The sequence below is a fragment of the Cydia pomonella genome, chromosome 22 (assembly GCF_033807575.1).
Source record: "Cydia pomonella isolate Wapato2018A chromosome 22, ilCydPomo1, whole genome shotgun sequence".
Taxonomy (NCBI): Eukaryota; Metazoa; Arthropoda; class Insecta; order Lepidoptera; family Tortricidae; genus Cydia; species Cydia pomonella.
In genome coordinates, this window is record NC_084724.1 from 3,982,645 (window position 1) to 3,997,963 (window position 15,319).

Consider the following 15,319-nt stretch of genomic DNA (forward strand, 5'->3'; position numbering starts at 1 on the left):
CGACTTGCAATCCGGAGATCGCTGGTTCAAACCCCAGCTCGTGAGGTTCAAACTAATGAATTTTTCGGAACTTATGTACAAAATATCATTTGATATTTACCAGTAGCTATTTGGTGAAGGAAAACATCGTGAGGAAACCGGACTAATCCTAATAATGCCTAGTTTACCCTCTGGGTTGGAAAGTCAGATGGACTGTCATCTCAGTCGCTTTCGTAAAAACCGAAGAATTGGTGAAGGTACTACCTTCACCAATTCTTCGGATTAGTTGCAAAGCGGACCCCAAGCTATCATGAGCCGTAGCAAAAAGCGGAGACACCGCAAGGAAGATAAAGCTGAGAATATTACATACTAGGGCAATAAGAAATGTCTCAGGTCACATCGTATAAGTAAATGTCGGCGAGAATTTTTCTGCTCGACGGAGCTGGAAAGTGGCAACTTCATTTATCGCAGCGGGCCGAAAGTTGACGCATTCTGGCTGGGAGGGCAGAAATAATAAATTACATAACAAGGGCGTAAAACAACTCATTTCTGAACTAATTATAGATTCCAAACGAAGTGAGGGCCGATACAGAAATGAAAAATGTTATTTCTAGTGAAAATAAAATATCCTTGCCCCACTTTACTTTACTACATAGTAACTACTTTTCCCTTAAACAGGAAATGCAATTAATTGCATATGCCTATCGGCCTCAGAGTGCTCTTTCATGTTTGTATGCACTCATATGCCTGAGCCACTGGGCTATGCACAAAATGCATTTCCACTGAAGTGCAATCACAGTGAATGCAGTTAGAAATAGCCAATTTCATTTACAACCTATCGCGGTTCAACAGTCTATGTCAATTGTTTATTAGTAGGCCATACCAAAACAGCCGTATGCGCACATACAACTGTTTTGCACAAGATTATCCTATTAACATTTAAAACTGTAAATTGTCGAACATAAAAGCTTTGATTTTGAGCACAATTTTATGCCAATTTTGATCTAATGCGCGATACAGTCTCACTCCCGTCCGGTAACACAGACGAAACGGATTTTACGACAGCGCACACCTGAGGCGCACACGGCGCACAGCGCTCGCGCAAGCGACGTAAAAAACGAAGCATATGCATCTGTGACATTGTTTTACGTCCACGTACTTACGTCGTTTTCCGAGAAAGATATCTCAGAAACTAAACAAGTTAAAAATAAAAATTATTTTAGTATAAAGTATAACGTACATTTATTAGGCTATTTCCGGAATAATACCATTTTTGACATATAGTAACATTTTGCTTTATTTTGCCAAGGGTATACGAGGTATAGACATGAGTCCATAGCCAGGTTTTCCGTGGACAAAAACTTACCAGTCCTAGTGATTAATTAAATGTCTATAAGTAAAAAACTTAAGTAAGTCACCTGTTGTATGTAGTTGTGACGTGTTCGAATAGATAATACATGTTTAAAAGACACACACTAACAAAACAAATCTCTATTCGAACACGTCATAACTACATACAACAGGTGACTTACTTATGTTTTTTACCTATACTCAATTTGTACCGATATCGAAAGCAAACAATTTTAATTAAGAGAGTTAGTTTCTTTATTATCTATTTGAAAGCCTCTTTGATTTATTCTGAATGCATGTATAAATAAATATCTGTCATTTGATTTTGTCTCAAGTTATTCTGTCAAGAATAAAAATATTTTTTAAACGTCAAAGCAAATTGTATCCGTTTAACCGATATGTATATGTGGCTTTCTATCAGAAAGTGTCCGTATGCTCCATGTGCACATATAGTCGCATTGCGTATCTTCAATAGATACCTCGGTCATTCGCGGATGGTCTAGAACGCAAAATGACTACTGTAATATTTTGTCTATATCGCTATTAGTCTACATCGCAAACGGTCTAGAACGCAAAATGACCACAACATTTTATATAGGTAGGTTAGGTTCGTTAGGTATCTTCAAATGACCGAAGGCCAAACAGTACAGAATAGGAGCCCCGCGATAAAGATAAAACGGAAAAAATATGAGGGCATTTTGCGTTCTAGTCCGTTAGAGCGGTAGACTATAACCGATGTAGGTAAAATATTACACTAGTCATTTTGCGTTCTAGACCGTCCGCGAATAACCCAGATACCTCAACAGACAGCGCAAGCGTGTAGCATCTGTAGAATATATTTACATCGAATTCTCGATCCAGTCCTAATGATTAATTGAATATCGTCTCAAGTTATACTGATAACGATAGCAAGCGAGATAACGATAGCGAGGCGTGGCAAGCGGAGTGGGAGCACCACAAGGACCAAACAGACCCTCTTATCCCTCTCACACCTCAAACACCTCCTACCGGCTTCAAAGAACCCCGTCGTGTATGGTCAGCCCTTAACCGCTTTAGAACCGGAATTGGTAACTGCGCACAACACTGACATAAATGGGGCTGGAGCTCCTCTCCTGCCTGCGAGTGTGGGCATCCAGACCAGACACTCGATCATATAGTAATGGAATGTCCCCTCACAAAATACATGGGCTAAGTGAACGACTTCAATATCCTGGCTGAAGAAGCGGTGGCTTACCTTTTTAAATTTAAAGTTGTTACTTACTATAATTTATACTCTCTACCACTTTATATCCAGTGACATGTAACGAAGCCATACGATAAATAAATAGCAAGCAATTTCTAAATATTTACATTGAATTCTTGATCTACGCATAATTTTCAAAGTCACAAATGGAAATGGGACACTGACATGTCAACTGCCACATTTGCATATAATCTAAGCCGCAGATATGCGAGGTATGGTTTCAACATTGTTTCAACAACTTTGTTGCCTTGCAATTTTGTTGATTACATGCAAATTCTTCCCAAAGTAAACTTGGTTTTATTGTTCTCGTGGTATTTTTACCGACTAAATATATTCAATTGGGATTTGTCTTTTTTACTTGGGTAAATTTACTTCTTTGTTTTACAAAAAAAATATAGAATAATATTAAGAGGGAAGAATAGCTTTGCGGTCCTAACGAAATAACGGTACTTTTTCTATGAAACTCCCTTTCGGGAGAAAAAGTTTTTCACTAACTAAATCTTAACTAATCCCTTTGATTTTGATGTCGATCGCTTCAGCATAATATATTCTAAGTTTCGCTTTTTGGAAAAAAATTGAAAAAAAAAGAAAACCTATAAACTAAATTTGTCAATTCATTGTGTCAATATCATACTAAAAATCATGAAGAATGGAAAATATGTAGAAGTGGACAAACATTTTCTCTTTTTGTACGGACGAGTACGTCCTATACTTCTCTCTTAATAAAAGAAAGTTGGCATCTTGCTTACTGTTGCTACACTAGAAAGTGCTTCTGGTTTAGTAAATATTTGCCATTTTCAAAATTATCCTGCTTTCGCAGTTACCTCAATGCACCTTTATAAAAACTAAATCATTTCATAATTAAATATAAGCAAGAAAATTCCTACTCCGATCATCTCTTTGGTAAAAACACACAGATTTATAAGTAAAGAAAACAACATATAGGTACCAATAAATATCTACGACAAGTCGATACACAGCATCCAGCCCTAAATAAAGAAAAAAAAACACCCAGTGTCGTGGAATACTCGATTAGAACGAAGTATATTATCATTGAAAACGTATTACATTATTGATTAACAAATACGAAAATAAACTTAATCGATAAAATAATGACTATCGAATCTGCTCACGAAATTTCACACATCTGTTCAGAAATGCAACTCACATGTTGGAAAAACAACCAAACATGAGAAAACATTTTCATACAAGCTGAAATTGATACGCTTAGCTCGCGATTCACACTTTAAGCAAGTGTGAATCGCGATAATCAAAGATATATACTTCAAGTTTCCAAAAAACACAAAAAGTAATATAGATCTGCATACACGTCCGGGATTCGAACCCGTATCGTCCCTGTTACAAAACTGCTGTTTGCCAACCACGCCACTATAGGATATACGTAAGTCGGTGAAATTAGGCTACTTATTCTCGACTAAGAATTTAAATAAGGAAGGGTCGTGGTCTTGACGGCTTTTCTTTACGGAAAAATCTTACCCTTTTTGTCGCCTAGCCCCCATCCGCTAACCGTCCGATAAGGAACTTCGTTCCAAAAAAACAGTTTTTACGACACACCAGTACCGTTTTACGACCATCGATAAAAAGGTGAAACGTGCTGATTTTACCGAAATAAATGTTTAATGTTTACCCCAAATAGAAACAATAATTTGACTATTTATAGAAAAACCAAATAGGTAGGTAGGTAGGTACGAAGGAGGTAGGTAGGTATTATGCGGTTTGAAGTAGATAAAGGTGACAGTCCATTTCTGACTGCAGCTGCACTACTGCTCCGACATTACTGCAGCAGCTTAAACGCGTTGATGTTAAGGTGACAGTCCATTTCTGACCGCACCTGCACTACTGCTCCGACATTACTGCAGCAGCTTAAACGCGTTGGTGTTATTGTCAATTTCCATAGTAAAATCAATGACAATACCGACTGCACGTAATATGGTAATTTTAACGTATTTCCGACCGCAGTTGCACTACTGCTCCGACAGTACTGCAGCGGCCTGAATGCGTCGGTGTTATTGTCAAATTCCATAGTAAAATGATCACAAGACCGACTGCACGTAGCATGGTGATTTTTAGTGTTTGGACCGCAACTGCAGCTGCGTACCGCACGTCAAATCTTTCACCTGTACAGAAATGTCTTTGGTCACAGATATTAGTAGCTCTAAGCAAAGAGGATATAACCACTACATTCTAAGGAGTTTATTACACCGGCGGATAAACAACCCCGATAGTTTCTGTGTTTCGCGGTAGTTCCTCTGTATCTTGGCGTTGCTCTTGCAATTAATGTTCGGCCAACATTGGAGCAACCTCCATGTGTTAGTAGCTCTCGAGGTAATACATCCTCATAGAATCGTATGAAACCTTCTTCGACCTTTTTGATTATCTTTTTTATTTATGACACTAATTAGATTCTGACTTTTGACACAATAGCATCATGGCCGAATATTGATCTGTTAAATTTGGATATGTATTTCTAGGAAGTTTACATGTCTGTTACGACAAGCGTTTTCAACTATTTTGCTTCTGACACAACAACAACAACAACTACTAGTGTTTGTGTTGCACTACCTGTTGACTTTTGTATGAGTTCTAAATTTCCTGCTACCTAAAGGTTGTCTGGAAGAGATCGCTCTTTAGCGATAAGACCGCCTGTTGTTACCTGGTTCTATTTTCCTTTAAAATTCATTTGTAGTTTTACATGTATGTAAAATGTATAATTGTTGGTGCAATAAAGAATATTTACTTACTTACTACTAGTGTTAATTAAGACTCTAGTCCTTTGAGTCATCGGTGTGTTATTCAAACTCAGACTCACCGCTTTTTTTTAATTTGTTAGAGACCCCAAATCTTTCCTAGAAACTTGGGTTCTTTTAAGGAAACTCAATTTTTTACAAAACCTTCAAAATTCATTGCCTTCATATAAAATTAATGAGTTAGGTATATTCACGGACTTTAATTGTTGATAGGGTTTACTTTACACTGGACATTTCATACCGTTAGTATAGACAACCAAATTACCTTGAACCCTAAAGGGCTCAACAGTCACAATAATATTACTTACTCCTCTGCCGCAGCGACCCAAAGTGTGTCTTGGCCTCCAACACGACTGCTCGCCACCGATCCCGGTCCTGTGCAGTTTCTCGCCAGTCTTCAACCTGGAGCTCGCGCATCTGCGCGGATCTCCGTGTCCACCACATCAGCCCATCGATACCTAGGTCGACCGGCCGGGCGGCGTGCTGTCGGTTTTCCCTCAAATGCTCTTTTCACCGCCCGATCGGCTCCCATTCGCTCTAGATGACCGAGCCACCTCAGCCTTTGCGCCTTTGTGACACCCATGATATTTGGCTCAGCTACTATCTGTTTGACTTCGACATTTTTGCAGATTCTCCAGCTGCCATCGGGTCGCTGCAGCACAATAATATTTAAAAAAAAAGGGAGCAAAATTTAATTGTAGTTACCACCATAAGCAATAAAATGTACCTAACAAGTAACTAGCCAATTAACTAAGTCTACCTATCTATGTTTTAAGGGAGTCCCTCTGTCAACAAACTGTCCTGCAGTTTGGCAGAAGAAAAAAAATTAGTAAAATTGAGTCTATTTCTTCCGAATAAATGTTTTATTTTTTTTGTTTAAAGTCTGTGACTATACACCATATAAAAACGCATTGTATGCCCCAGAAAGAAGGTTAATCTGGATAGATCCAAATCCGTAATTTTACGAAAAAAAAAAACATTATTCTTCCTCACGTTGTCTCGGCGTTTTGCAAACATGGGGTCCGCTTGACTACTTATCCCCAGAATTAGCGTAGGCGCTAGTGGTTACGAAAGCGACTGCCATCTGAACTTCCAACCCAGAGGGTAAAGGCTTATTGGGATGAGTCCGGTTTCCTCACGATGTTTTCCTTCGCCTTAAAGCGACTAATAGATATTAAATGATATTTCGTACATAAGTTCCGAAAATCTCATTTATACGAGCCGTGGTATGAACCCGAGACCTCCGGATTGAAAGTTGCACGCTAATACTACTAGGCTAGAAATATGTGTACAATGACGCAGCGTCGACGCTGCGAGGACGCCTGCGACAAAAAAACGCGACGCGACGCAACGCAACGCACCAGTGTGGCTTCACACTAAAGAGAAAAAAATAAACAACTGACCTTTTTATTGGAATCCATTTCAAATCCATCATAAACCGTAAAACCAGTAATCCACAACTTTTAGAACAAAACTTTTAACACGATAAACTTTTACAAAAGTTACCGAAAAAAAGTTTTTCTGTCCATTAATTGGCTGATCCTGTTTTCACTTTTGAAAAAAAAATCAAGGGCACTTTCTGCGAAATTTTACTTTCAGAATTAAATCGAAATTCGGAGTAAACTGAAAACTTAGCAAATTCTGTTTGAATTCAAATCTGCTCCAGATTCGCTTTAATTGTTTAACAGTAAACATTTAATCAAACTATCTCAGTAATTAAGAAAACCAACAAACAACTGTAAACTTTATAAACGTAATTTACTAACGTCAAATTTCGTGTTCATTAAAAAAATACTTAAAATTCACCACACGATTAGGACTTGCATCACTTATTATTATACATATTATATTTTTTAAACAACTGACATTTTTATTTCGTTAAACAAACGGTCGATCTAATTAAGAAAATCAACTTTATAAACTTAATTTACCACAAATCTAAAACCACATCAATAAAAATAAAAAAACTCATTCTCTGTAATGTACACAGTTGGAACCTATATCACTCATCACGCCGTTCCTTTTTCAAACGTCAGTATGTTTTAAATTCGAGTTGTTTTTAATGGCATCGAAACGGCCGGGCGCGGTGAGCGGTCAGCTGGGTCTGATACCTATCACTCGTTTTCTGTGGCTCGATGTAAGGGTGGGCGCGGGCAGCGGTAGCGGGTGGAAGGGGCGTTTAATCAGTGCGTCTGTATATGTACAAAATATATTATGTTATTTTTTACCTTTGCATGGTATCAAACGTTAAATATACATCTAAAATATTATTAAGGCATATACATACAAAAAATTTGATCTAGAGATCGCTTTTTACCCACCCATACATTAAGTCCGCCTGTTGTTACCCACTTATGTCATGTCTTTGTTTTGTAACATGTATTTTTCTTTGTAGTGCACTACAAAGAAAATTATGTTTCTTGTGCACATTAAAGTATTTTATTATTATCTATGCCGCCGTGACCCCGGTGGCCGAATGGCTCAGGCGCCGTCCGCGATAGGCGAGGACGCAGGTTTGATTCTAGCCTGCGGCACTGGAGGCCTTGATCACTTTTTCTGAGTATATGATATTTACTTCAGTTTCTACACCTAAAAAATTACAAACGTAATCTTAAATAAATAAACGAATAAATATACACACTTAACTTATATGAAGTAATTGAACACTGTTCAACATTGATTACACGTTTAACTTTACGTGATATAATGATTTAAGTGCTACGAAAAGATTTTGCTGGTTATTAAAGCTTACGCAGTCTTACGGTCGTCAGTCGTATTATTTCCTGTAGTTCATGTTTTATTGAACCAAACAAGCTTTCTTAAATATTTTTAATAAAAACGTTTTAAAATTAAAATTCAAGACTAAACCTTGATTTCTCTGACTGTTTTCGTTACCGTCATGCACAACTAAGGTAATTAAATTGAAAAAGAGTACACCTTTTTTTCCTGTTCACGATTTACAACTCTACAAGAGTAAGGAGAGAAATGTCTTATAGCAACCTATGTCAACTGCATTACTAAAATCAATTTAGCGATCTGTAAATAAATAAATATTATAGGGCGTTCTTACACAAATTGACTAAGCCCCACAGTAAACTCAAGAAGGTTTGTGTTGTGGGTACTCAGATAACGTTATATATAATAAATATGTATGTAGACGAAGTCGTGGATAGTAGTTAGTGAAATATATGTGATGTTTTCAACCAAAAGGTTCCACTTTGCTATATGAAAGCTACAACAACTGACAATAAGTATTCTTTTAGTAGAAAATGGCACATATGTTTATTTATTAATTATTGAATCCCGCTTCCGCTCATCACTTGGCCCCGTCTAAGTGAACATGCGTCACTGTGGACGTCGGTTGACGTGTCGACCAACCCCATGATTATCTTTACGATATTGTCTGCTCGTACACGGTATATCTATTATTTTATACATATATTCTATGTACAACCCATAGCAATCACAATATATATTTTATAGCCCATAACCATAGGGTGATCGCTTTTGTACGAAAAAAAAAATTTTTCAACTTTCAAAATGGCGGGCCTCGGACATGGTACTTTGTTATGAAAGCACTAGATATGCAGAATATAATGATAACTTAACAAACTAAATGGCAACCCCATTGCAATTTAGGGGATGAGAAAGTAGGTAAAAAAGGTATGTCAAATTTCAAGATCTTCAGAGGGGGCGCATACAGTAGGTCTACTCGCTAAATTGAACTAATTTTAATATGGCACCAAACTCAAAATCGCTAATTTTTTTTTGCTTTTCCATAGAAAACATCGACATCTGATCAGCCAAAATGTATAAAAATCCCTAAAATTTCAACACATTTTTTTTTCATTCTTGAAGGAGCTTCCACTCTAAAAATAAATTTCTATAAAAATGCCCTATTTCGTTTTGCCAGTCATATTACTTTGAAAGTTAAATTTGAAGAGCAACAAAGCCAATATTAAAAATATACTTTGGTTGGATTTGGTTATATTTTATTCTTATACCATTCTAGCACCGCCAAAAAACTTAAGCATACATCCTCTTTGTAAAGAAGTAAAAAACATTTTTTTTTTTTCATTTATATTAATATTAGCTTGAAAATACACCAATTGTCCGGGTGTACCGGGTTTGGTTGGAGTCTGCACTTGCAAAATATATTATAGTTCCTGTGTCAATTTTTTTCATGGCATGAATACAGGGTGAAATTGTTATGTTTGACCATACGCTGAGGGGTGGATATGAAGGTCATACTGAACAACTTTTAATTATTTAACGTACACGGTATATGTCTGTTATTAATGTATGATAGCTTTTTACAAAACAAATGGAATACTTAAATGAAAGCCGTTGAGGTAGGTTGTTCAGTAACAATACTTGTACCCGTAAGTATAATTGACCAGTAGGGTGACCCTTATTTTACTATTTTCAGAGATTAATAACGCATACCCTCTAAATAAGTTTCTACTTTTCTTCTGTAAAGGGGCCCACTCATTAACAGTCCGGCAGACGGTATCGGCCTCTCAGTTGTTCGGACCTGTCAACTTTTTTGTTCTAACTGACAGGCCGATAGCGTCCGACGAACTGTTAATCAGTGGGCCCCTTAACCGTAACCCGTGCCGATTTTCATACAATTCTCTCTTTACTTTTCTATTTTGTGTGTGTTGTGTTTGTGATGTGTGTGTGTTTTATTATCAAATTACTGTCTGGTCAAATTTCTTCATAGTAATTTCTATGGGAATTTCAGTTGCAAGTCGGCACAGGTTACTGTTACAGGAACGTGCTGAAAAAATATTTTTCCAGGAATTTTTGGAATAGTATAATAGACTGACAGACGGACACATTCTTGTGATGCAATACAAAGCATATATGTGTAAATAGTAATAAGTTAAATCGATTAATTGTTAAATTATTTTATTTTAGTTTGTAGTCTTTAGCATTAAGTACTTATATAGCTACACCCTTCCAGGGTACATGTTCACATAAATTGGTGCAAATACTTAATATGTAGTCCATGTGTGCAAATAAATGAAATGAAATGAAATGTATCGTTGTTGATTTTAAAAATCGCAAAATAAGGGACACCCTATACTATTTAACACTGATCAATACCAGAGGTCGTGGGGATCGGATCCCGGCGCGAGCATTGAATTTCTCAGACGTAACCCAGGCTTAAAACTTTTGCACGAATTCGACTATTATTGATAAAGGCCAAACCCTTTTAACAGTGTTCCAGATTCATTGAAATGAAACCAAGTCAAAGGGATATCGCCAGTGATCGGAACTATGGGAGTAAAAATTTAACAAAACTTGTTAAGCGGACATAAAATAGCGCATACAGCCCTAAAAATATTCATGTACATAGGGATAGGAATAGTATAGTACTTACAGCCATAAAAATATTTACATTCATAGATATTCGAATATTAAAAATATTCGAATATAATAATAAGAAATAAATAAAGAATAGAATAAAGAATATAAAGGCTATAAGCACTCTTTTTACGTCCGCTTGATAAGTTTTGTTAAAGTTTTACTCCCATAGTTCCGATCACTGGATATCGCATAAGATGTATTACGGTGTACATGTCACATAGGTTGGTATAAGACGTTATTATTTGAAAAAAGTTTTTAATACTGCATTTTACATTGCGGTACTCTTATTTATCGCATAGTCTTCCAGCTCAATTCGATCAATGATGAGGTCACTGCGGTACGATATCCATCTGTCAGTCTCAACAGTGACGTTTTTTGGTTGAAGAAATGTCACTTTTGACACTGACAGATCGGTATCGTACCACAGCGATCTCTTAGAAGATTTCGAATTGGGCTGTTCATCCCAACTATCGGATACTTCATGTGCGTTAACATGTTTAGCAAGAATCTTCGGTATCTTACTTTAAAATTGAGTGTTTATATAAGGGACTAATTTTACGCACCATTTTCGCGTCACCACAGCATTCGACTTCATCATATCAGCCTTTTATCGCCCACTGCTGAGCATAGGCCTCTCTTCTAGTACGCCACTTATCCCGGTCCCGAGCCAATCTCATCCAGAAGTGACCCGCAGTCTTCCGAATGTCGTCCACCCAACGAGCCAACGGACGCCAGGCTCTCCTTTCGTCTGAAAGCGGCCACCATTCCGTTAGCATTTTGGCCCACCTGCCATCACTCTGCCTGGCAACATGTCCCGCCCAGCTCCATTTTAATTTGGTAATGACGTGTCCGACGTCTTGCACCTTGGTGCGACGTCGGATCTCGACATTCCTCACTCGGTCTTGACTACTTCCAATTTCGCTTCCAAGTCAGACAATTCAATGAAATTGGAACTAAATCCAGTTATTTCTATTTAGTCTCATAAGAATCCATTACTTACTTTTTTACCGACCTTAATAAGTGTCAAACTTATTAAACACAAAAAAAACATAATAACTATATTTGATGTGAACTAATACCTGTATTTGAAAGAGTTTTGCTGCCATTTAATAAAATACGAAATAGTATGAAAATAACTTTATCCCCAACGTTATTCTATCACAGCTATTATACTAACAAAATAACGACATGCAAAGCGCCATCTACCGTAAGCCCTCTGAAATTACATTCCGTTCCTTTAAAATAAAACGTAGTAAGCGCCGTTGGAATACGAAGAATTACTCCCTTATTGAAATCAGCTTGTTTATGTATAATAGTAGCTCACCGGTTATTTGTCTCTGGTTACCAGTTTAATGTTCTACCTCAACGATCTAGAATAGAAGTGTTACTATAGCCAAAGGGAATTTGAAATAGAGGTGTATTGTCAAAGAAAACTTTGTAGCAACAGTCAATTTACTGCCATCTTTCGACACATTATTAAAACTTTTAGAACTCCATTTGACTTTGATCCTTATTCTATTACTGATATGTGTTAAATTTGTTAAATATCAAATAGTGGCGCCATCTAATAGATCAAAGGCCAAAGGTATGGGAGCATCGTTTCGAGCGATGGCGCCATTACCTTTAGTGCCAAGTAAGATGGCGCCACTTTTTGATATTTAACAAATTTAACACATATCAGTGAAAGAATAAGGATCAAAGACAAATGGCGTTCTAAAACTTTTAATCATTTGTCGAAAGATTGCAGTAAATTTACTGTGGCTACAGTTTTCTTTGACAATCCGCCTCTATTTCAAATTCGCTTTGGTGTATCGAAATGAATCTTATGGTTGAGTTGGTAACCCATACATGAAAAGTACGCAATTATAGTTTGGTATACGAAATCTTAATTCAACCATTACAGTCGACGAGAAAAAAAAAGTATATTTTTCATATTATAACATTTCTGTAAAGTAAAATTAACAATGTTTACAAACAAGCCAATGTTGTGGTCTCCCAGAAACTATTATGTACCTAAAATTGTTATTACGAATCTCGAGGTCTTACTAAAATTGTTTAACGTTAACCGAATGGTTAGCGTTAGTAATAGATAAAGGATTCGTACGGCACACGTAGCGAAACTATTGTCTCTCGGTCTTAATATGAGAGTAGGGTGGCCATGCGATAAGGTCAGATAGATAGGATAGTATTTATGTATGTATGTATATTTATTTATGTATAATATTATTTATGAATGCATAATATTATATCATTTTGTGTTCTTTCAAATTTTGCACAATAGCTAAAAATATGAAAATTCCTCATACTCCGTGAGAGTGAGAGAATAACTTACATTTACGGCACCTTAAGATTATTGTGTCGCCATAGATTAAGAATGTAGTATTACGATAGCACCACTATATATAAGCACTAGTTAATTCAGAATAAATAAGTCTTTGTTTACTTTCCAAAAGAAACTACTCATCCTGCCGCTGCTAGTCACAAGAAAATGGTTCAATTACATTACATTGTTTACATTAAGTACGTCTCCCGACCCCAACCTCATATATAACCTAAGTTGGTTTGTTATTGAAAAGCGCCAGCTGGTGTAAAGTGGGTCAAATCTCGTTCTTCATTCGCGTACGTAATTTGCACCTAGCACAAGTATTGTTTCGAGGCGGGTGACAACACGTTTGTAATATTTAGGGAGAATTTCTTAAGAGTATATCAAAGCGGGAAAACTTCAACTTTGAAATGTATTTGTAAGTAAGTATATAATAAGAAACATCTCGCATGATTTGTGTTTAGTTGTTTTCGTTTTGGTTATTTATTTTTGTACATTTAAAGGTTTAATGATTTAACCCCTTATTCATAAAACTTTACGGGCCTGATTTAGTTCAATTATGTTTTATCCCTTTCTTACAAATACATATGTCAACATGACAGATAAAGACAAAAAAATCATAGCTAATTCAGGCCAGTAACGCGTTTATAAATAACGCCATTAGTTCGTAAGCTAATTTTAGAAAATGAATATTTTATAGATATAGCGGCGAATTTTTTGTTTATTTGTAGTCTTTTCCTCAAATTTTAATAAGAATTGTTAGTTTGAAGAGTTCCTCGTCGTGGGCGGAATAAATACGATATCCCAAATTCGTAAAAAGTATCTATGTTATACATTTGTAGAGCATACAGTACAAATGCACTTATATTGTACAGAATAGGGAACTTTAATATATCCTCCTAGTTTTGTCGATATCAGACAAAACAAAAGCATAAAAAAATAAAAATCGGCCTTATTTACGCGCGGCGGTTATTATACCGTTCAATTTTAAGTATTTTTTTATCTATGGGCCGATTTTTATTTTTTAACAGCTTGTGGATGTAGGTACAGATTATATCATACTTATTCAAATAAAAGGAGTTCTTTTCATGTGAATAAGGGTTAAATAAGAAAATTAATCTGTATGTAACTCCTCTGGAGTTGCAGGCATACATGGGCTGCGGAGACTCCTTGCCATCAGGCGGGCCGTATGCTTGTTTGCCTCCGACGTAGTATAAAAAAATAGCCCTTATTGGGTATGTCTACTAGTTTTGTTTGTCTCAGTAGCCTAATAGTTCTTCTTCTTTTCTCGTGTTGAGGTTCCCCTAAACAGCCTAATAGTTTAAATGCAGTCAATATGGGAATAGGTACATAATTTAGCAGACGATTAAATATCAACTAGTGTACAAGTAAATTGCACATGCATCATATTGTTAATTTGCCCCATCAGCATTTAGTTCATATAAAAGTGTCGTAATTAGTTAATAAGAACTCCTCTTTTTCATTCACTAATTATTCACGCTCAGTATTATATAACCCCCTTATTCATAAACGTGTACTAAAATTACTATGCAGCTAATCATAGTTTGTCCCTTTCCATCATACCAATACGTCGGAAAGGGACAAACGATGATTAGCGGCATCGTAACTTTAGTACACTTTTATGAATAAGGGGGTAAGTGTGCACACAAATCAAGTGTATCTCAAGAAATCATCTTTCGTGTTCCACATTACTATCAAGATACTCATCAAGTAAATGTTAGAGTTAGCAAGTACTCTAACATGAATGGTCCTTCGAGCCGGATTTAATCTATTTTTGTTGCAACATTCCCTTATTGTTGAGCCATAAAACCTGCTTCAAAGAAATCATAACTCTATCAAATTCCTACCCTCTGGGAGTGTAGGGGTTAAAAGTTAGAGCGGAAGTTATGTTCGTGCAAAATGTTGCCGAAAGGGAATCCCTAAGGACGCACGTCGAACTTAACTTTTAGAATGTTTTCCGATTCAGTTGTATGTTTCTTGATCCATTGTATTACGAGTATTTTTCTCAAACTTGCAATGAAATGTTGACATGACTTACTTCCGTGAAATACTATCCGTGAAGACGATATGTGAAGGAATTTCATACAGCCTACCTAAGCCTGTAAAGCAACATTTTTTGTTTTTAAACTCAATTGTCTTGGCATTCAATCATCAAACCTCATCAAATAGTAGTAGATTCGTAATTTGTTTTTAGCTGTGTAAACCTGCAAATAAAACAAACTAACTACATTTATTTATTTATTTCATTGCAAGTTTGAGAAA

The 15,319-nt window shown here is 36.4% G+C and overlaps 2 protein-coding genes across 3 annotated transcripts in view; one reads left to right on the plus strand and one right to left on the minus strand.

The window, feature by feature from the left end:
• Positions 1 to 15,319, minus strand: part of LOC133529948 (uncharacterized) — a 276,394-nt gene that overhangs the window by 105,338 nt on the left and 155,737 nt on the right. The window contains exon 1 of one of the 2 annotated variants that reach the window (XM_061867732.1): positions 6,744 to 8,010. The exons of the other annotated variant lie outside the window; for it this stretch is intronic. Coding sequence (XP_061723716.1) covers positions 6,744 to 6,761 — 18 coding nt within the window. The 5' untranslated portion in view covers positions 6,762 to 8,010. Of the gene's footprint in view, positions 1 to 6,743; positions 8,011 to 15,319 lie in introns of those variants that run through there. 2 annotated transcript variants of the gene reach the window in all.
• LOC133529950 (gastric triacylglycerol lipase-like) overlaps positions 1 to 15,319 on the plus strand; it is a 60,046-nt gene that overhangs the window by 37,492 nt on the left and 7,235 nt on the right. The gene's annotated exons all lie outside the window — the stretch shown is intronic.